We start from the raw sequence: 23919 nt of genomic DNA, 5'->3' as shown, positions 1-23919 counted from the left end.
TTTGCAAGGATACTTTCATATTTCTTTGACTTGTAATCTTCTTTAACTCCTGTAAAATGTTCTTTATCCACAGAGCAGGTGTGTGTGTGTGTGTGTGTGTGTGTGTGTGTGTGCAGAAACAGAGCCTGAGGTGATTTTATTTTCATTTCTTATTAAATTTTATGTGCTGTGGCTTTTTTTTGTAACATTTCAAATGTGGGAATCTGGTTTATAACAACTTGTCATTGATGGCACTTTACTTCTGTATCTCTTTATTCAGTGCAGAAAAAGGGAAGCAGTTGTAGTCGTCTTCTGTAAAATGTCATGTCCTCACTCTCTTAATCTGTCCCTGCACCAGACACAGGACAGTGCCAGATGCTGCTCTGCCTCTCCTTCAACTTCTGCTTCAGTTTTGTAACTTTTTAACAGTCGCTGATTGCGGGGCGACAACACTGCCAAAGAGTGGAAGTGTCGTCATATGGCACGCCATTCAGGAAAAACTCCTCAGAACGCAGACACGAGACGTGCTTATGAGGTGCAATGTACTCATTTACAGCATGTGAATTGTTGCAATTTGGCAGCGATGCTTGTAAAAAGAATTCATGGAAATTAAAAAAAGGTTACGTACGCTTAACTCTTTTACAAATCCCCCCTGCTGGAATATAAAAAGGTGTTTACATCAACTTTTGGAGCATAAATGCACTTCTTGAAAAAGACGTTACGTCTATTTACATAAATGTACGTGAAGGTCACACAGCGGAAGCCTTTTGATGAAAGCTTGAGGGGTGAGGATGGAAATAAATCCTGGATTTTATTGTTTATTCCCGGACAAATTTTTGAAGTACATGTACTGTAGTACTGTACTTCATGATGAAGTGATGAAAGACTTTAAAGAGAGGGATCAGACATGTAACTGTGTGACCACCCGTTCTTTACATTTTCACAGAGGCCAGAAAATAGCTGGCAAACGACTGGCCGCAGTAAAAGTCACACCAGTGCATATTTGTAAGGACACCTGGTGATATTTCTAGCCGTTCATGTGGCATCAAAAGGAGACCTGCGAACATTTCCAGCCGTTTTCCTGGTTATTTTTCACAGAAAATCAGACCGTCTCAATCTGTGATCATGGCGACCAAACCATGATGTTTACCTTAACCCCAACCAGGATATATTCGTTGTGCTTAATCATAAACAGACTATAAGGACAGTGTTGTGACAAGAAATTCAACCTCAACAAATGTGAAGTTGCAGCAGAAAGAACCGTTCGATTTTAACTTAGCTCTGGTTCAGCAGAAACTTAAATTTATAACATTTATTCATTAACACTGATATTTATCACAGAGAGAGATGAAACTCTTTTGGTCTAGTTGAGAAAAGATCCTGTAAATTGTTCAAAGTTGAGCTTTTTTGTGTTTTGATTTATCTTCTGCTGCTCTGTTTCTAACTCCACTAAATCTTTTGACTGCATTTCTTCTCCGTGTAAGACTATCTCTCACTGGATAATGCAACAAGTTGTCAGTCGTGATCGTTCAATTTTGCGGGCCACCAACGACTCCAAAGCTCATTACTCAACGGCTCCCCATGAAAAGCATAAAGGACGGAGTGGTGACAAGTCGTTGTTTCCTGACAGGGATTGGACAGGCATGAAAGACAGGACGGCCGAGCGCTCAGACATTTTTTGTACAACGCTCGTCGGTTCGCCTCTGACAGATTTAATACCACCGAGCAAAAAAGGGGGTCGACATTCCTTTTCACTGACTTTCCACGCCCTCTCACACATGTGCACACACACCGGGCATCAGTGTGTTGCGTAGTCATTCTCGCTCCTGCCCACAGCCCTGATCTCAATTATGAGACTTTCCTCCACAGCTGATTATAGCCTGATCACAGCTGTTTATGGCTTTCATTACCCAATCGAATCCAGCTGGGAACCAACATACAAAAGTATCAGCGTGCGCTCATCACCACTAATTGCATGCAATGTGCATGTAACACAGCTATGTTTCCCAGTGCTAAGTGACCGTCGCTTAACAGAACGAGCCGTGTTCAAGGGACGTGTTAGCGAGACGCTACCCTGCTGAAGTGTCCTCAAGCAAGACAGCCAAATCTACCAACCCTATATTTCGCTCTTTAGCTGCTAAATGCTCAGCTATGTTCACTAGCTAGTCTTTAACTATGTCTGTCTGCTGTTTGCCTATATAAACGGACTTATATTTAAGTGAGCTTAAACTCACTTTAAAGCTCTGTGAGCTTTTAGAGATGCAGATTGGAGTTGTAGTTCTTTATATTGTCATTTTAAACATTATTATAACATATAACATATCAATTACACTCACTTTAAAGCTACCTTAATTGAGTTCTGGGCCATATGTGGGCAGTGGAGCAAGCTGAATACATCATTGTCACCTGATATAAGTGTTTTGAACATGCTAGAAGTTGCTAATTTACACATCCAGCAGACACAAAGAAGCACAAGTGTCATTTTGAGTATTGTGTTGATGACCCACACTTTATGAATGCTACTTCAACATTAACCTCCTTTTATCTCTGTTTTTGTCTCCACCAACTCCCGAGAAATCAGTCCGGTATTTTAGCTGCTAAATGCTCCCCTTTGTTCACCAGCTAGGTGCTAACTTTGTCTGTCCGCTGTTTATTTACTGAGTAAGTAATGTACAGTGAGTTCATCAGACTTTTTTTTACCGTAAAGAGCTGCCTGTGCACATTGTTGATGGGAGCATGTGTGCAGGCATGCGAGGAAACCAAAACAAGATCCAAAATAGGCTAAAAGGCTCAATGGAAACTGCAGAGTTGGTCTGTAATTCTTTGTTGGTTTGTCACTATGAGCCACCCCCTTTACAAGTAGTCACTGTATAATCATTTTAGTCATTGTTGATATGAAATATACTAAGTGAAAGGAAACAAAACACCAGAAACCGAAACATCCTTTAAAAGGAACTTTTTAATTGAGCAACAAGAACTGTCCGTGCCTTTTGTAACAGCTTATGAAGGAACTGAAACAAAAGTAAGTTCAGGCTGACCAAACAAACCGAAAACACAACAGAAAATTCAAAATTGCCAACCTACACTCACTAATCTCAGCAGCACGTCTGGGTAGAAAGTAAAAATGAACAAAAAGAGCATCAGTACATGAAGGAGAAAAACAACAAAACATCCCAGGGGGTTAAAAGTCATCTTTCTTTGTCGACTGAGGGAAAAGAAATGTCTGTCTTTTGCATTAATCAGTAAACAGTGTAATGCTACAGCTTTTACAGGTAGACTGACACAAAAACTCCTCATGCCGTTCCCTAAAAAGACATTTCAAAGACAATATTATCTCTCTACTGCAGCTCAACAGCACACGTCTGGCCAATGCGTAGCCAGGTCTACACAACTGAGATGTTAACATTAACGCACAGTAACAATCTATAAAATACAAAACAAGAGAATAGATTAACAGTATGTTTCTGAAAATGAGGAGCGGCCACTCGCGGCTGTTACGTTTCCCATGTGTTACAATTCTATGAGACAGTCTGTGCCAGGATAGTCTGGGAGGTTGAGCTCGTATTTTTTCTGGATGTCATAGGGCAGGAAGCGTCCGGCCAAGAAATGCTTCCCCGAGAACCTCGTGGCGCACTTCTTTGGTGCTGTAAGCGAGATGAGAACATCTGGGTTGATCCCGTCCTGACTTGGTTCTTCTACGTCCCAACCTGAGGGAGACGGGGAGAGAAAACGAGGCACTTAAGGAGAGGAGGACTGTGATCATTTTCTGCTTGTTGTGCTCACACACAGCAGGTGATGTATTCGGCGTATGATGAGCTCACACTGAGCTGACTGTTGCATGAGATTTATCCTCCATGTGTGCCTCCAGATTTGGAAAGCGCCTGCCTAGGAGCCAAGGCTCCGAGGGAGGATGCCTGGAGGCCCATCTATCATGTAGTGTCTCTGAGCCTCTGGCCTGATTTCTACAGTTTGTACGAACACTCACCTGAGGGCACATCCACACTGACAATGGGGGTCTTGATTTGCTTCAGGGTGACCAGAATACCAGAGTAGGGCTCCTTAATGTTGGTATGGTCCGCCTCTGGGCCCAACATGGCGTCAATCACTAGGTTGTAGGCATCGTTTATGAGCTGGACCTGAACAGAACAGACGTCAGAATGAATAAATTAATTTCCTGTACAAGATTCACCTAAATCAGCTGTTCCCCAGTGGTTCATAGAATAAATTTGAGTTGTTAAAAGCTGAATAACAGCATAGGAAAGCAAATCAAACAATCTGAAAAAGCTATAGAAAAGCATTTTTCGATATAAGGATCACAAATAAAAATGTTTTTTACATTTTTTAATGATGCAATGGAGTGTAAAAATTTTAAACAATTTGATATTTTAGACGAGAAGATCAACAACACTCTCATAACTGTCCATCCAAGCTACACCTGCAGCTGATTAGCTTAATTTAGCATGAGATGACAAAACACAACAGAAAATATCTCCACCTCTAAAGCTCACTGATTAACATTTTATATTGTTTCATTCAGGCAACCAGTTGAGAGAATTTCTTCAAATTTGGCACAAAGGTCCACCTAACTTGGACTCAAGGATGAACTGCATAGATTTTGGTGGTCAAAGGTCAAAGGTCAAAGTCACTGTGACCTCATGGGAGACCGTCGTTGTGAACATGACAACTCAGGAACGCCTGGATGTTGCGTTGTCGTGTTTGTAAAATAAAATGATGACGTGATCACATTTCATATCCACAACGTCAAAGGTCGAGCTCACTGTGTCATCATAATGTTCTCGACGACCGCAGCTGAGGAACAGCGACTTGATGGGTGCACGGAGGCATGGTACCACAAGGCAGAAATTCTGGTTCAGTTGTCAGTTTTTGTCGGGATTAAACAAATGACATATAACTGCTTTTGGCTCCAGCTGCGTATTTACCCAAAGAATTTTTAATAAGAAAGGAAACAAATAAGTGCTAAAGCAGTTTTATTGTGATAAATTAAAGGTCAAATATAAGAGATTTTGAACATTAATATAGCAGCCAACAAATATTTGCTTTGTAAAGATACAGTGGAGTCATGACATCCTGAGCAGAGAATGATGTCACACTGTCAGGAAGTGTGTTGTAATCTCGTCTGTTCTTTGTTGTGGTGCATGTGAGTGTCTCCCTGTGTCTGTTTTAAACATGGTGGCTAAGCAGTGCGCCAAAATACCGTTCTGAAAACATCTGCGGCAAGAAATAGGCTACCTAGCAACAGAATCTTGATCCATATTTGATTGTGAATTTCCTTTTTTCCCCCCAACTTTATTGAGTGGACAACGCGCACATTCATTTTGACCTGCTGCTGACCTCTGTGGGGAGATAGGAGAGGAAAGGGATGTCCATCTTCTCACACTGAACTGTGAAGTCCTGGTGTAGACTTTGAGAGGAGCGTTTCGGGTGGTAGATGGTGGGCTCATATTCCTGGTTGAGGCAGAGAAAAATAAACAGAGAAGAGGTGGGGGGTCACAAAGGAAGAGAGTTACATAATATCGACATAGCTGCTGCGATTTCAGCCAACGCTGACATGAGTGTGTGATGCATCAGTGCACATTTGACCTTTGGTTTACAACAAGTGGAAATACTGTCGATCAGTGATCAGAGGTTGTGGTTTTCTACGCTCTGTCTCCTGGATGAATACTTCCTTTATAAACTGGAAGCTGAGAGTAGAAATCCAGACACCCGCAGTCTGAAAGGTCTGTGATGCTCAGCAGGAAGCACCTGTGATCCGTGACCTTAACACGGCCCCGAAGATAAATCTTAAAAATACTAGGAACCACTGTCAGTTTTCTTTTCCTCAAGAACATACTGATAAGTGTCCACATAATTGCTTTTAAAGGACCAGTTCACACCTTTTTTTTCACTCATTCAGGCTGTGAGCTATGTTTGTTTTATTTGACCAGACTCTGAGATCCATACATCCATCCATACATCCACACTGCATCAGCTTTCAATGGGCTTATTTATTTGCTAGAAAGTGAGAAAACAGTGAGGTCTGTGCAGACTAATGGGGTCATTGACTCTGGACAGACACATTGTTATTGAGTTGCTGTTGCAGTTTATAGCCGTCCATGCAGCGTGGCTCCAGGGGTGGATAGCCTCCTATTTTGGTTCAGACTGATGTATCTCAACAACAATGTGATTGTGACTGCCCTGAAAGTGTGTGCAGACATTCATGTCGCCCTCATTATGGGATTTAATAACTGTGGCGTCTCCTTAACTTTTCATCGAGCGCCACCATTTGGGGAGATTTTTTAGTTTGGTTGATGACTAATTAACCCCATCGTATTCCCATCAGCCTCAGCTGTACTTTCTGTAATGAGCAAGTGTGAGAATACCAACATGATGAACTAAAAAGTCAACATGGTACAGCCTCACAGACCTGCTGTGGGTAAAGACTCTCAGTGTTGTTATATACTCCAGAAAGCACCAGAAATCAGTATGTACTCTAGTTAGTAATGTGCAGCTTCTGAGTTGTGGTGGAAACTGTCAGCTGCTGTTGCTCTCTGTTAATGGAGAGGCACTGTGAGGAGAACGTGCATAAAGTCACATCCTTTGGACCGACGCTGAAAATCTGATCCGACTCCTTCACAAAGAAATCCACAGTCCAGCAATTATAAGGAAGTGATCTGTCGGGTCAGACACACCGCTGCCTCCTCGGGGATCCTAAACCAATCCAACTGTTACGGCCAGGCGATCACCTGACATCATCTCCGTCACAATCTCCACAGACCACAGAGCGAGCAACCGAGCCAGACGCAATCCGCCGTGTGTGTGTGTGTGTGTGTGTGTGTGTGTGTGTATCCCTTCGGGGTTAGCTAGTGGCCCCGGCATGCCCTTGACCTCATCGGCAGTTACACCATCAAACCGTGTGAAACTGAGGAAGGGCCCGGAACGACCGCCAGTGTCACTGAGCATGACCAGAACTGGGCCGTGAGACAGAAACAAGCACAGGGTAGAGAGAAGGTCTTTTTCCGAGTATTTCTCACGTCTAGCAGGGTTACACTTCTTCTCCCCGAGGGACGGCGGTGTCTTGTAGCGTTTTGTTTCCATACACAGCCCATTAAGAATGAAGGTCTGCAGCGCAATGAAGTCGTAGGCCGGCGAAACATTTCGACTTGCGACCCCTGTTTGAGAGATTTTTTTGTTCACATGTATGATTTGAGATAATTTGTTCTCTTTAAGGTTGTATAATAAATAAAAATGAGCATTTTCTTCATTCATTTTATGTAACTAACATCTTTCCGTGCAGTAATTGTCTGTAGAACCCAATTTTGAGCCAAAGATAACATCATGTCCGCTTGTTTGGATACGAACAAAACACCAGAACTAATGTGCATAGGACTTTGTTTTTTTACGCTCATCAAGCTTAGCTTTGATCAAGGCATATGTGTGTCTTCCTGGATGCAGGAGCAGCGGAAATAATCAAAGATGAACGGCGCAACCTGCTTTTGTGAACACGGACGTCCTAGAGTGACGTGAGAATCGAGCTGGCCTGTCGTCCTGCAGCTGATCATTCATCTCTATGCTCTGTCTGATCACATTCACAGCTCTGCATCAGAGGCTCGAGGCTGTGTGTGTGTGCGCGCGCGTGTATGTGCGCGTCTCAAGTGTATCCTTGCATGTCTTCCTGCTGACAGGGATCGCATCGCACCATGAAAAACATAGACTCTTACACCAGGAGAGCGCTTCGCAGTCCAAAGTAAGTACTCGAGTTTCTCAAGTTAGAGCGAACTCAGACAAGTGTGGTCCCGATCGGCCTACTGCGGAGTGCAGTCACTCTGAGAATAATGATAATAAAACAGCACGTTTCAAGGGGCGGTAAAAATGTTCACAAATACACAGGAAAGAGAAGCAGAAGGTAAAAATATTAGAATAAATGCAACAAAAAGGGGATGAAATAGCGTGCAGAAGATAGATTTAAAAGAGGGGATCCATTCCTAATTGTTTAAAGTTTGGAGTTAACGTTCATGTCTGGAATACCAGAGAAAAACATGTCCCCCTCTGAGCTGACCTCTGACCTTGTCCTTGGTCTTTAGAGGGAAAAAGAGAGAGCGTGGGAGGCGAGGGAAGAGAGAGAGACTCTACAGAGAGCCATCAGCCGTCCATCTAACATGGTTTTCATCAGAACTATCAATGCACTGTAAATCTAGCACATCACACACATATGGTAAAGCGCACAGATGCATTCCAGTCCAAACCAAAGATCCCCAAAACACATATCCAATGTTTCCCTTCCAATAAAGTCAGACTGGTGCGGGACCACAGCACCGAGGACTGGAGTGAACTGAAAAAGAAACAGCTTGAGTCCTGATCTGTGATATGTTTGGAGAGGCGCAGGCAGTGTGTGGCTCTGAGGGGCCGACATCACGGTCATGACATCATAAGCTTAATACACAGACGGCTTTAACGAGAGTAACAATAGCATGATATCATGACTGTCTGAGTGGCCTTGCAGAGAGGGTAATAGGATAACTGCTCCGAGGCATTTACAGGAGCTGAAATGAGATTCTGTAAAGCACAGAGGGCCCGTATACAGGAGGGGGTCCCCTGTAAGTCCTGATGCAAGCTGAGGTAAGCAGGATTGTGTTTTATGTATACAAATACTTTGTTACTGTACTTTTAGGGTATCTGTACTTAAGTGTAGTAGTTATTTTTCTGATAACTTTTCACTTTACTCCCTATATTTGAACACAAATATCCTTACTTTCTACTCCTTTCATTTTCAAAACAGACTCTTTTTTTGTGTGTCATTGCACAAATCAGCACGCATGGCAGACGTAGCAAGGTGAAAACGGACAGAGAGGGAGACTTAGATAGTGAGAAAAGGCATGTTAGTGACAAAGGCACCAGCGACATGGATGAAACTGAACAAGGCAACATCGACGACAACGCTGGAACAGATCCTGAGAAGACAAGACATTCCCCACCTGTGGCCTTATTTAAAGGGAAGTATTTGAAATTGTTGGCTCCAAGAAATAAAACCTTTACACTTTGAGTACATTTAAGATCCTGTACTTTCTTACCACTTACCAATCAGTACTTCTACTTTCACCAGAATCGCCTGTGCTTCTATTTGAGTAAAGAATGTGTGTATGTGTGCACAAAAGTTGTTTTCGTGCACGGTAGTTTACTTACAAACATGCGCAGGTATCGGGCACACACCAGGCCGATGGAGCCGTTTTGATCTGGACCACAGATGACCAGCACTGTTGGCTGCTTCTTTGCTAGAGTGGTGAGAGGGTAGGCCTGGTGGAGAGACGGGAGGAAAGATTGTTAGAAACAAGAGCTGATGACTGAGGGAAAGGAAACAAATGAGACATCGGGTTGAAAGAGATGTACAGAGGAGAAAATAGAAGGGGTTATTGATGGCGAACAATAGTGAGAGGAATGCAAGAGGAAGATAGATGGTCATCAGTGTTTATCCCCACACTCAGGCCTTTATTCAGTGCAGGCCATCCGATCTGTGCCTCTGGCCCGACTGCGGCATGCCAGGCATGCCAGACGAGGGTGGAAATGGCACCAGCTCCATTGTCTCTTCCGTCCACGAGAAAAAGTCCAATCTCGTTAAAATAACCCTGGCAGCGCTGGAAAAAAATACCAGTGTCCACGCCGCGGGTTGCTTCCGTATATGTAACACACTTTCCGTCTCGGCCCCGGCTGCACCGGGCTGCTGGCATCCGTCTCGTTTATTGGCCGCACATTCCCTCGTAAATCACACTGCACCTTCTTAAACCAGACAGGTATTTGCCGGCAGAACTGTCAACCAGAGTGGCTAATCTTCCATCTTCAACACCTAAACAGAAGTGCTGCGTGAGTGTGTCTGTGTGTGTGTGTGTGTCACGATCATTACTGAAAGCCCCAAAGGTGTCTGCCCTCATTTTCCACAGATTCTTCGAAGCGCATGAACTCGCTGCCACATTATGCATTGTTAGGCGATGCTTTTCGGGGTTTTCGTTTAGTGTCAGCACTATTAGATCAAACGAGACTGATTGTTCATGAGCGTAAAGGTCACAGCGTAATGTCACGAAGTAGAAGAGGGACTCGAGCTGAGGGAGACAGTTTACCAGATTTCTGCAAATCCTGTGCAATTAGAGCCAAATGACTGCTTCTGAGCACGAGTCGTGAGTTAGTCGAGTTTTAGCGCCACTAAGTGTAGTCTGTGACTGCAGTTCATAGTCATGCTTCAGATCACAGCCAGGACCTCAAATTACAGTGCAAGTATGTTGTAACTATTGGGCACAATTAAAGGATTAACGGGATAATGTACGAATAGAACTAAGCAGGACGTCTTAAAATAAAGGGGTCACATTTTTGTATTTATTGGGGAACTAATTAAGCTATTTTTTATAAACAATTACTGAATAAACAAGGTACAATGATGTCGTTGTATTAAGTCCAATGAGTATAAGGTGGCAGGCCTTAAGTTTAATGTATTGCAGCACCTTTTGACACGTGTAATTCAAAAAGTAGTTAAAATAATTTGCCCCTTTATTACAAAACTTTTTGTTCCTTGTAAATGTTTTATTGAAACCCGTAATTATTTTAATCATTATAGAAATGCACCATAATTAGAACATAATTACACCATCATTTGCAGCCTGTTGGGTAATTGGAATTAAGACTCTTAAGCTGGTTCTGAAAGTAAGATGAAATCATACATCGCTGATCCTCGACCTCCTTAAAAGAAACTCTGCCACCTCTAAAAAAACAAAAAAATCCATTTACTTCCACTTCCACTGATGTATTCGGCATTGGAGTAAGTTCACGTGGAGAAATAGGCCGTTCCCCTCGCTGTATAATTGGACGTAACAAGACTCGGAGTGCATTAAGTGGAGCGATGAATCCCAGAGATGAGACAGCAGCAGTTATCTCCATCATAACAGCTCAGCTGAGAAATCAGCACGCAGATAAAACGAGATGGAGGAGAGTGTGTTATATGAGGAAAGAGAAGCAGGGAGCAATTGAGTGGAAGAGAGAGAGAGAGAGAGTAGAGACTACAAGTGGGAGACAGTAAAACAGGACTTTCATTTTCATACCTAATGAGGGTGAAGCTCGCAGTGAGTTTCACACTGTGAGAACTGATGTTAATGACACATCTCAATCTGTGTGTGATTAAGTGTGTGTGTGTGTCTGTGCACTCGTGAACCTATATAACAGTGCACTTGTCATTCCACAAACAGGACTTGAAAGACAACAGGGGACATTTTTATGGGGACATAATGTCAAGCTTTCTGTGCTGACTTACTCCCTAGAGGGAAATGCTAACCATCTCTGATAGTGTTGTCCCCTGCTGTGAACTGCCCCTTATAGGCACTACAAGAAGGGATTAAATGACTGAGTGTACCGCGGGGGTCACTTATTGTGATAAACCCATAGAGAATTAGCAGCTCCTGACGGGTCCACGGACCATGTTCAGTGAGTTGGTGCCATTCTCAGCCCAGTCACCAGGATATAATGTCAGCAATTAACATTTCTGCAAAACACAGATGCAACCCAGGATGACATTTGTACCAGATGTGTCATATCATGTGAACATTATATGTTTATTAGCGGAATTTCACCACAGGAGGTGGAGGGGAAGGAGGTGGTGTTATTACAAGCTACACGGCTGCTCAGTGGGTGACCGCAGTTCAAGTTTGTGGAGATACTTCGGACCATCTCCAGGTGTTTTTCGTGGCAACCAAAACCAGGTGTTTTTCACGGGAGTCAGGTTTACACAGAGGACCCAAACGCAACACAGACAAGCAGGCAGGTAATGAAACAAAAGATGAGCTTTATTAAAATGAAACTGTTAACCGAAATGAAAAGCAAAAGATGACACCTGAGGGCAGAACTTCAAAACTAAAACCTCAAACTATGACAACGGGAAATCGGACCATCTCCTGGTGTTTTTGTGGCGACCAAAACAGGTATTTCAAGCCAAACATGATGTTTGAGCATAAGCATAAGTGTTATGACAAGAGAGAAATAGAAAACTGAACCTAAACATATGTAAAGTTGCAGCCTAAAGAAACATTAACAACCCGGTTGGACTCGGTTTCTGCTCTCTCAGACAGAAAAATGCGGCCCGGGCTGCACTCTAGAGTAAATAGACTTTTGTGTGCTGACCCGTCAGACATAACAACTTTATAAGGTGAGAGATAATGTGTCAGTGTTGTATTTACAGCTTGTTCCAGAAAAATAAAATACTGCTATAAAATCAATGTGTCAGTGACGTTAAAAAAATCTTTGCATGGTCTTCTTGCATTTGTCTCCGTCTCTGTCTCTTGTTTCAGACATACAAAAGCTCACACCGGGAGGTTTAATGACCTGAGGAGCGTCAGGAGGATCAGTGATATCAAAGCTGGAGCCATTTCATGGTGCTGGAGAAACCATTAGAGCCACACACTGCTGAAGGTGAGCAGCTATAAAGGGAGCAGGCCGGATCACTCATGTTGCAAGGCTTTTTTTTTCATCCGACAAAAGTTTGACTCACTTGATTCACACACATTTTCATAATTCGTCATTTATTCTGATATCGAGCTGTCAAAACGATGACTGAATAAGTGAAAACACTTATCAAAAGAGGAGATAAAGAGCATTTCTAATAGGTTTCTGTCTGCAGTGTCAGTGTTGAAGCCTTTCTGTATTTGGCTTTCAGCTATCATATTCAAAACAACTTCAAGTATGACCTAATTCTCTGTGATTTTTTATGTATTGCAAACAAATAAAAAGGTCTCAGCACGATGATCAAAAGGCAAAAAAAAAGTCGTATGGATTTTCTAGCCACTAGCGATGATAGCTTCACGTCATTCTTCATTAAATTCAATATCTGCGATACACTCTATTCCAAAATAATGTCATTTGTGTCCATAAAACTCTCAAACAGTTCAAACTGCCTTGGCAACAACTTCATCGCAGCATTGTTTTAGAAAAACAAGGTTTTATGAGTCGGTTTTAGCCTAATAAACCTGTTCAAATGTTTTCCAGTGTTTGAGATATTTATGATATTTTTGATATGTAGGAGGTTTCTACAAGTGCAGACAGATGGTGTGTTGCATCTGTTCGGCAGCTTTGTGATCTGGTTGCTTCTTTTTATCTGTTCTTCTGGGGAACCTTTTGTCTTAGTTTGCAGTGTACATGACATTTAAGGCCTACGGAGAACTTCCCCATTATTCTAGAAAAACATGTTTTTGAAATAAGATGCGATTATTAGTTGATTAGTAGATTAGTTGATTTTTCAAGCAAAAATGTCAAACATATGTTGGATGTTAAATGTGAGTATTTGAAGTTTTTCTTTGTCATTTATGATCATAAATCAAAGATCAATAAATTTGGGTTTTGGACTGTTGGTTTCATACTCATGAAAAAAGGTTATGTATAAAAGTTTTACATAGAATTTGAATCTGTCCGTGTCCTGAAACACAAGTAAGAAAACAAGTAATGGGAAAAAGGAAACAGGGAAAAAAGCAAATAAACCACAAAAAAACAAGAAAAAAAATATCAAAAAAATGTTAAAAAAGCAATTTGAAGATATCACTCTGGACTGATCAGCATTTTCACATTTTGTAGACCAAGTGATTCATCGTGAAAATCGTTTAAAAAATCATTAGTTGCAGCCATAAATATAACACATGTTTAGACAGTGAGCTTCGGTACATTTAGCACCCGAATCGATACAGGTGAGGGGAGTGCAGGGTCTTGTGCAAAGTAGTGGGAGGACGCCCCCTCACACTAACACGCACTCTCTCACACACCTAAAAATGTCTGTCTTGATTGTAATAAGGTCTCTGAGGGAATACCTCTTTGAAATAAATGTTAAAGGCACATGTTCTTTCACCTCCAATCAACCTGAAACACACACTGAGCCTGAGAAAACATTATCAAGGTCCTACAAAAACACAAATACTCTCACATCTGCAGAAAACAGTGCCTCTAATATTTGAACTAGGAGACCAAACTCAAGTCCAGGGGCTCCTGTAAACTATAGACTAATTTATTGCCGTGTGGTAACAAAAACTCTGCTGTCTGCACTCAGGTGTTGAAAAGCCTCAGACTGATACAGAAACACACACGCAGTCTGGAGCTGGTGGCTGCGGCTGCTGCTGTTGGAACAGTGAAGGGATTACTTACAGAAAACCTATAATCTATCTGGCAACCAGAGGTGTAGGTGTGTGCGTGTCCGTGTGGTATAGCCAGCAGCAGTAGGCCAGCAGTGAAATCAGACTGTCTGCATCTCCTTCTACTGTAATTTTCTTTAAATAGCAGTGATGTCATGTGAGCAGTAGCGTGCTTCTGGCGGCTGTGGGCAGCAGCGCTCCTGGCCGTGTTTGTCTAGTAAGGCTATGCTGCTGGGGCTCTTGGTGGAGGGCCAGGCATGGGGCCAGCGGTGGCTGATGATAATAGAGGGGAAGTGGATGTGGTGGGCTTAATCACACACTCTGAGGGGAGAGCACAACGTCTCTACTGCTGACTGATGGCTGCTTCACTTTTTACATGATGTGGCCCATTTTCCGTTTTACTGTCTTTAAACTGTTGCTGTTGTGTCTGTCTGTTTCTCACTCCCCAAGAATGTAATAGCTTTATTAGGTTAAACAATACTCAATTGTATGACCAAAACATTAAACTGTCCGTTATGCTCCACTACGCTCACCAGCGAGCCCCAACATATTGGTCAAAAATGAAAGCCATTTCTTACCACAGATATTTGTTGTTGGTGACAACCATTACGTCTGTAGTAACTATTACAGCTAGTGAGAAGAAGTAGTATAAATAGTCCTTATAGGGAGGAGGTTGAGGATGGATCGTGGACAGACACAGGACTTCCATTTACAAGACTGCTGTTTGTGTCCAATGTGAAACCAGAAGTCAACCATGAGTTCTTCTAACACAATATTGTAACATAAGTAACATCACGTACATATGGTTACATAAGTGACTTCGGTAACATAGGTACGTACCAGAAGTTACAAAATAACATAAGTAACTTTAGTGCCCAAACCTAACCAAGAAGCTATAGTGCCCAAACCTAACCAAGAAGCTATAGTGCCTAAACCTAACCAAGAAGCTATAGTGCCTAAACCTAACCAAGAAGCTATAGTGCCCAAACCTAACCAAGAAGCTTTATTGCCTAAACCTAACCAAGAAGCTTTATTGCCTAAACCTAACCAAGAACCTATAGTGCCTAAACCTAACCAAGAAGCTTTAGTGCCTAAACCTAACCAAGAAGCTATAGTGCCTAAACCTAACCAAGAAGCTATAGTGCCCAAACCTAACCAAGTAGTTTTAGTGCCTTAACCAAACTGTGACGGTACAAAGAAGGTCAGGTACGTGTGTCGCTGTTACACTGCGATGGCTGTGTTGTTTTGGGAGATGCTGAAAATTGACCTATTGAGTCACACCTATTGAGTCACACTAGCGAGTGTGTCAAAAATCCCACTGTCCTCAGCACCAAAAAGCACACACAGGTTAGCAAGTAACTGGTGAACATAGTTGAGTACAGAAGTAGGTAGAGACCAAAAACAGAGTTAAAAGAGAGTAAAAATTGTACTTAGATTTGTCAGGTGGCCAGAAACATGACTCAAAATAGGCAACAATGTTGTTCTGTAACTACCGGATGTTTAAATTAGCAACCATTTACTAACATGTTCGCCTCATCAACATAAGAGGTGATGATATGATGATTTTTGGGGTTGTTACATGTGTTATTGGAGATATTTGTCATCAGTTGTCATCATTTTGTGTCTCTCGTATCTCTGGATATGTATTCAATGTATTTGCTGTGTCTCTTCTTTCCTCTTTCTATTAAAGCTATCTTATTAATGTCTGTTTCTGCTTCTGTCGTTCTCTCTGTTTCTCTTTGTCTCATTCCGTCTTTTTCTCTTCATCTTTCCCTCTGACAGCATCGCAGGGTTTCATGTGTCTTTTAGCTCAGACTCTTATTCATCACAGCCTGTTGAAGAGCCCACTGAGGAAACCAGTGTGGCATTACACCAAGCCAGTGGTCTGGTCAAAGGGAACCACATGTGTTCCTAACAGCCCTCCATGGACACACACACACACACACACTCGCAGTCTTAGTTTGACACAGTCCAGATCACAGAGAAGAAGAGTTGCGGCTTTGGACCGGTGTGGTGCTACAGAGTGAGCTCAGGTGTTCTGCCCCGAGGTGAGCCGCTCAAATGTCACAGAAAGTTAGATCATTTCCTTCAGATAACAATCGGACATTTTGTAAGGAAGTTTATGCAAATTAGGAAGGTGTAAGTAGCAGCAGCTGTGACTTTTCGCCCTCTTGTACAAGCAAACAGTCACACCAGGCTCTCACAGAACGAGACAGAATGTGCAGCGGCTTTCCAAAGAAATTCGGATGAAATTTGTGCCCTTTAGAAATGATTTGCTGAGTGATACACAGCGTTGACTATTAAACAGATTTGTACAGGAGCGCGTTGGTCAAAGCCACAGTTTGAATTTATTTGACTCGAGCTTGTAACTGTGATCCAGGGCTGGATGGCTTCGTGCAGAAAAGGGGGGTAATTGTAAAAACTTGCATGACTTCCTTTAATTTGACCATTTTTCCAAAAGCATTTTGCAAGCTGTGTCAAAGAAAGGGCTTTGATTGAATTTGTGTTAAACCTGACAGCTGCGAGATTTGTGAAAGTAGTAATTACAAAAAGCTTTGTGTGACATTCCCCGACGATTTGTGGTTTCAGTGCAATACAAAGAGCGAGCAGAAGAGAAGATAAAACACTGCGATTCGTGGAAAACATGTCACAAAATATAGACAAAATGAAAATTGCCGCTTCTGCTAAAAGGAGCTCGACACACAAACACATATCGCAGTAAATGGCAACCACTGTTCAGTGTGCAGTGTTTGGTGCCACCGGTTTAATGGTCCAAAGAAACGAGCTTTAAAAGCACAGCAGCACACAAGCAAAGGTCGATTTCACAATAAAAACAAAAAAACGGCCATAAAAACATACTGGAATGATGTTTTCTGTCTGAGCTTTCATTTATAGCAGTATTAGTGCATGACCACATAAATTGGACGGTTGGGTGGATAGAGAGACAGATATGGAGGGATGGGGATTACGACTGAATTAAAAACAGGTTTGCGTGCCGTGTTTTGCTTCACGCTCACACTAAAGTAGGGACAACAAGCAAACAGGAAACAGACATACTGACTGTAACCCGTGATACTTAAGTACAATTTTGAGGTACTTGTATTTTACTTGAGTATTTCCTTTTTCATGCTACTTTATAATTCCACTCCACTACAGTTTGCAGTTCGGCAGTTACTTTGCCGATTGCACGCTGCATCAGACCAAGCAGCGAATTTATTTTTTTATTTTTGTATTTATTATATCGGCAAATAGATTAAATGCACTGATTCTGCCAGTTCCCTGACCAATAATATGCAACATCACTGTAAATATAGATCATTTACTTGTACTTGTGCTTACTTTTGGGTACTTTTTACAACAGTGTGACCAACTACAGGGAGATCTGGAAAACAGAAGACGTACAGACCTTAGTGATGGCGGTGGCGCATGCCTGTCCCCAAATCTCTATCAGCTGCTGTTGCCCAAACCGGTAGTCCCTCAGCAGCTCTGTCTCGATGGCTGCTGCCTCCTCTTTACTGTCAAACACAGAACAACACAGGTTAGCAAGAGAGGTGTTGGTTCATCATCATCATCATCCTCAATAAAAACATCCTGAGAGTAAGTTGAAGTATTGAAATGTGGTCCAAGAAATACTCAGAGCTCATTAAAAGGCTTCACGCGTCAGTCATCGTTCAGCCCACCAGCAGATATGCTCTGAATTTAAAGTATCTGTCATGTGGATCAAAATGTCACTTCTGCTTTAATGTACTGTACAAATACAGCACAGACAGCAGGCATTTACAAGGTAACATTCGGTTTTCACACCGCACAGAAGTGACACATAATTGAGTCCTTCTTGACTCATAACACACTAACAAGGTATTTTCAACACAGCTAAACTGGTCTGCTTACATGCTTCGGTGGTTGTCTGGTATCTGTGAGCCTCCAGTAGGTTTTTAAGACTTTCTATATGTCAACGTGTACTCATAACAAACCTTAACAGCTTCTGGGAAACATGAAACTCAAAACAGAACATGTGCCTGATGAACTGACCATGTGACCTTTGCAGACGCTCACATATGTCAAGTTGTGTTTGTGAACGCAACCCGACGTTAATGTGTTTTCTGCCTTACTTATCGTGTTTGCAATCTAATGTTCACACGTGTTTGTGCTTCGCTTCCTGTGGCGTCTCTCTGCGTGGTGACAGTGTGACTGATGCTGCTGTAGTGGAGCCTGCTGCTGCTGCTGCTTTTATCATGGAGTTGTGTGTGTGTGGCAAATGCAATGTGTGTATGACAGTACAGTAGCGGGCAGGTGACACAGCCACAGTGGCTTCACCTGATTGTAAGAAAATGAAGAGCAGGAGCAGGCAGAGTTAAATTATTCAACAAAAAGAAATCTGCCTTCTTCATTTGGGATCCGATTCTGTAACATCAAATGCATCCCTGTCACTCTACAGACACCTGGTGGTCCTCCTTCGGTACTGCAGCTCAATAAGGAAACCTGGATGATGACATAATTACTTTCAGGTAGAAACAGCTTTTTCCAATTTTCTGTGCTTTAAAATCTCTCAGAGAGATGTGAGAGAACTCAGAGTAAGAGTTAACTCATCAGAGAGATTTATCAGGCGACTGCAGACCAAAATCAACAGATGAGAGAACGATCAATGCACAAAAATCAATATTGTACTTCAGATGAGTACAGACCCTATAGGGCCACTCAGCTTCAAAATCTTTACCTCTTTAAACAGATCAAGAGCTCTCTGCGTGAGTCAATGAGGGTTTACTCTCTCCTGTTACGTCATGTGAAAAAAACAACCGAGAGTCATGCAGATGTAACAGCCCAGATATTATCACGCAGAGCGGATTCATAACAGTAGAGATTCAGATGAAAAGGGCGCCCACGTAAAGGATCATTTTTAGAAAATTCGAATGTTCAATAATCAGTGTCGCCGTAATGGAAGAATTGGGGTCTTTTGTGTAGTAATAATGCTGTATTATGCCACTGTCTCGCAATTGTCACCCGGCTCTATCCTTTTTCCAGGCAGAAACACAAAACCCACTTCTGCTATTGCTCTCTTTATGCTGAACAATTACAGTGAAGGGCTGCGTCTGAAGCTCTGGGTTACCCTGTCACACAGAGAGAGAGAGAGAGAGAGAGAGATGCATCTTTCACATTGTGCACACATGCATTCATCCTGTTCCTGTCGTCTCTATTCTCTGTGCTGGCGGTGTGACTAATGCTAAGCCTGCTTGTGTTCCTTTTAGGTTCTTTAAAGACACAGCAGTGTATGTGTGTGTTTTTGTGTATGTGTGTGCGTGCGTGCTTGTTTGTGTGTCAGCAATCCAGTGTATCCAAGTGGGGTTTCTGGCATTTACCTGAGCCAGTGGAGCGGCAGCAGCTGTCACCCACGGCTCACCTCAGGGATGTTTCCTGAGTCACTGTGACAAGATGATCTTTGGAAAGTTCACGTCGGTCCACAGCGTCTGCTCTGTGCTCGCTGCAGCCGGCAGCAGCAGAGCTTCTTTAAAAGGTTTTAATTGAGACGAATTGATTCTGTGTGGGGACTGGCTATTAAAATTGCTGCCTCTGAGACAGAGGGGGGAAAGTCTAATTTTGGTTAAAGGAGACATATTATTCCCTTTTTGTTTTTGTTCTGTCCTTTCCTTCAGTGTTTTATATCGGTTCTTGTGCATGAAAAAAGTCTCAAAAGTTAAAAAGCCCCGCTTTCCCACAGAAAACAATGCTCCTGAAACACCTCGTCAGTAGTCCCGCCTTTAATTCGGTGACTTTGTGACGTCACACTACGTCACAGTGTCACACATTTTCATAATTTATGGCTAGCGACTAGTTTGGGGGGATCTTAAAGAGAAGGAGCAAAAACAGAGTGTGTATGAGAAAACTGATGTGTTTCCTGGGAATTAAAGCATGTAAACCATTTCTAGTAGTAACCCAAAATAATATCATGAACCTGAAAAAGAGCATTGTCTCTTTTAAAATCCCAAATCTGTGGTGCTGCTGCTGTGGAGAATTCTGAGCCCACAACCGATGATCACAGTAACAGTGTAGCTGCAGTTACATTTGATCTCTAACACTACACAACAGAATAGTAGATGTGGGTGTACAGCTCTCCACTGCTGCTGGTGTTGGCCGAGAGGCTCTACCACAAGGGAGCAGCACACAGCGCTCAGGACAAAATAAAAGCAGATGGCCGTTTCATGCCACATTCTCAATGTCTTTTCAATTTCCAGCTCTTCCCACGCTAATTATCATTCTTAATCGAGCATTCATTTACCTGAAATTACTCACGTACACTGGAAACCTCTATGCCACCATTCATTTTTGTATCTATACCTTACTGGAGGCTTCAACACTCATTTTCTTCTCAAGGAAAAAAAGGTATGCAGATACGCTGTGACCTCGACTTGAAAGAATACGTGTGTAGGCGCGTGGGTGCGAGCATGTGTAGTGCAGCTGCAGAAATGAAAAACATTTTGACTTTAAGCTTCTGGTGCACCTGTAGCCCCAGCCATGCAGCAGCCGTCAGCCTCTCCCCAGAGAGAGAGAGTTGATTTCCCCACGCTGGGCATGATGTGCTCCTGCGGTGAGTCACCTTCTTTGTAGCACTGTTCGACTGTGATCGCAACCTGCTTAATAAGTCTGTTTACTTTACACCTGAGATCAGGTAAAATGTAACTTTAATGGCCCCTGTGGGGAAATGGAGATACAGCAAATAATGGGAGCATATACAGCAAAGATAAGCTAGGTTACAGTAAGTTACATCAACATTAAAATGCTTATTGTTCACACATGAATAAATCATACTGTGTGAATGAAAGTGTGGCAATCAAGAGTATTAATTCATAATATTAATCAGTTTTCAGCAGTGTTGCACCAGCACATACACAGTATATGTATATAGCAACGTACCATATAATGCAATTTCTGTGCAACAGCCTAGCAACAGATACAATGAAAGTAAAGTAGCACACAAACAGGCTAAATTTATCCTGTAACCTCAGCCAATGATAAACCACGTGTTGCAGTACAGTATATACGCTGCAGCTGTGAAGCATCCCTGTGTCACATGAGAGATGAATACTCCGCTGGAAATCAGAAGGGTTTCTATTTTTCTAACACCGGCAGACTGAAATAGCCACATTTTCCACCCCCTTCCTCTCACTTTGACTAATTTCCACCTTTCCAGCGTGATCTGCTGGTGAGACAAGGAGCGTGATTAAAATAACTGAAAGTGTAGTCGACAGCTTTCCAAGCTCCAATTTTATGCTTGCCAGGGGGAGCTCTGTGTCAGGAAGCAGAAACAGACAGATACCGTCAAAAATAAAAGAAAAACACCAAACAAAAAACATCAAGAGCAGATAAGCGTGGTCATTTTGAATATAACCAAAGAAAACCCACATTTCTATCTTTCGCTTAACTAATAGGGTGAACTTAACATTATACCTGCTAAAAGCTTCTTAGCACTGTCGTTGTCGGCATGTTAGCGTGCTTACATTAACATTAGCAACATTAGCTCATAGTACCACTTCACTGTGTAAGTACAGCCTCTCAGAGATGCTAGCATCAGCAGGTGTTTTGGCAGTTTAACCAATGCGACGTTACTAAATCCATCGCTGTGGCCGAACAGCTGTCTCCATTTAGAGCCGTTTGTGCTTATTATACAAGCTTTTACTACAAGCTGAAAGAGGTAGAAAACAGGTCGTTCCTATGTTACTTTATTCTGTGTAAGGTTCATTATCTTATCAATTTATGTGAATTATTAACATTAAAATAAGCTGCTCCCAGACGTCTTTCCGGCGGACAAGCTGTTAAACCAAACTCCATTCTAAAAACAGATGTTTTAAAGGACCATATTTTTTTTCTAAAACTCATATCATCAACTCAGTTATATTATTACCTCGCCTGTGAGGAAGTGTTTGCCACAGACATACACGTATCGACCAGCAGGGTCCAACAATTTACATGTTCATCCTCTCTGCAGATGATAAAGTCCCCGATTGTTTTTTCCTTCGTTCTTTGGGAAAGTAAGGAAAATCTTAAACTGTGGCGTTTTTGTTTTTTTTATTGTTTGACATGCAAAATGCAACACAGCAGCTTTTAATCTAGTATTTTCTATTTGACGCGGGCACTTTCACAGCTTTTGGTTTCACCCAAAAGGGCGTGTGATCATTCTGGCAACTCCCTCTGTAGTTACTTTCATGAAGACATAAAGGAGACGACTGTTTTCCTGCAAGACAATATAACATTTATAAATACAGTCATCACCGACTGGTCTGATTTGTTTCAATTAGGACATTTTTTAACTCAAATCTTCATGACTGTTTTGTAATTTAGTTTTTTTCTGTCTCATTGTGTTTTACACAGTTAAAGCTGTTAACAGCTCCATGTTATTGGTGCAACACCTTTTTATTTATTTACCTACGTGTTGTTGTACGTGTTACAAATGTTTCACGCACCTCAGCACCGGTTCTTCCTCATAAAATGTGATCGTACAGCCTGGCTGCTACCTGCTCCAGATTTACTGTTGTGTAACTAACTAAGCTGTCCCCACTAGTGAAAAGGCCATTTATGTGAGGGTGACTGCTCCGGTCTGCTAGAGAGCAGGTAATAATTAATCAGATTCCTGCCTGAGAGAGGACAGAAACAATAAAAACACGGTGTTCATTTGGTCCACAGCCCTCTTCTCTATCCTCCTCTCCGTCATTATCCGTCCACCTCCGGCTTCATCTAACACTCGACAGCTGTCAATGATGCTCCAGGCCTTTTAAACACAAATAAAGTACCACATCAAATAACATGTCAATAAGGAGAAAAACACTATTATCTGTCCTCTTTAAAGTACAAATCTGTCACATTTCCATATATATTAACATCCATTTTGTTGCAGTCTATCAGTGATGATTGAGCCTGAACACAGAACAGCGAGAGCTTTTGTTGCTGCACGCGTTATCTCACCAGTTGCATCTGTACGTGCTTTACGTATCACACACAGCGGTACAAAAGTGCAGCTGCACAGTTGTGTCCCTTCATCTCAGACTTCCCTGATTTGGCTCCATTCACTCGCTCCATTTTACCCCTTTCCATTTCCATTCTTTATCTTCTTCTCCGCCGCTCTCATCCCCCTATTCGGCCACCCTCTGTCTCGCCCCATCACAGCGCTGTGATGAAGGTTCGCACTTCACTGAACCAGAGTGATGGCAGATGTGTGTGTGTGTGTGACAACAATAGACTGAGATAGAGGCTGAGAGAGCACATGGGAGATGACTCACCCCGGCTAATTTAATTTGTTGTTTTAAATACACAGGTTTTTAACCCTGAGGAACGCCTTCAGAAGAAAACTACAGAAGGTAAATGTAGCTTCATACCACAGTATATACTATTACTATCATTACCCAGGCCTCTCTTTCATCACGGCCCTGAAGATAATGTCATTATGGACACTCAACCACGCCGAGCTAAAAGGTTTCGTTCACGATTTTGGCATCATGTTAACAGACCCATTATAACTTGTACTATGTTGCTGACGGATGGCTCCCCTGCCACTGTAATGAGATTAACAGTTGACTTTCCCAGGTGTACGTGTGCATCTAATTTAACATGTGTCATCTCAGGACACCTTTCATCATCACTCTCGCCTCCTGGAGCGTGCCTCCAGGAAGTCCTGCAGCGGCGAGCTGAGAGACGGTGTAAAGGGGAAAGGTGGAGGTGTGGAGGGCAGCAGAGGAACGCGGGAGGGAGACGGAGAATGAAAATGAGATCGAAATTGAGAATGACTTTAAAAGGAAAGCAATGGGGA

General features: G+C 42.4%; 1 protein-coding gene across 1 annotated transcript in view; it reads right to left on the bottom strand.

Annotated features, from left to right (window-relative positions):
* Positions 1-2920: 2920 nt before the first annotated feature.
* The window catches only part of yjefn3 (YjeF N-terminal domain containing 3), a 45437-nt gene continuing 24438 nt past the window's right edge, over positions 2921-23919 (bottom strand). Inside the window, exons 2-6 of the mRNA XM_084354179.1 lie at positions 17530-17638; positions 9160-9270; positions 5332-5445; positions 3965-4115; positions 2921-3686 (exon numbers count right to left, since the gene is read on the bottom strand). Of these exons, the coding sequence (XP_084210305.1) occupies positions 3490-3686; positions 3965-4115; positions 5332-5445; positions 9160-9270; positions 17530-17638 (682 nt within the window). The 3' untranslated portion in view covers positions 2921-3489. The remainder of the gene's footprint in view (positions 3687-3964; positions 4116-5331; positions 5446-9159; positions 9271-17529; positions 17639-23919) is intronic.

The sequence above is a fragment of the Pagrus pagrus genome (assembly GCF_965226575.1).
Source record: "Pagrus pagrus genome assembly, chromosome: 6".
NCBI classification, from domain to species: Eukaryota; Metazoa; Chordata; class Actinopteri; order Spariformes; family Sparidae; genus Pagrus; species Pagrus pagrus.
This window is presented reverse-complemented; position numbering and strand designations above follow the sequence as displayed.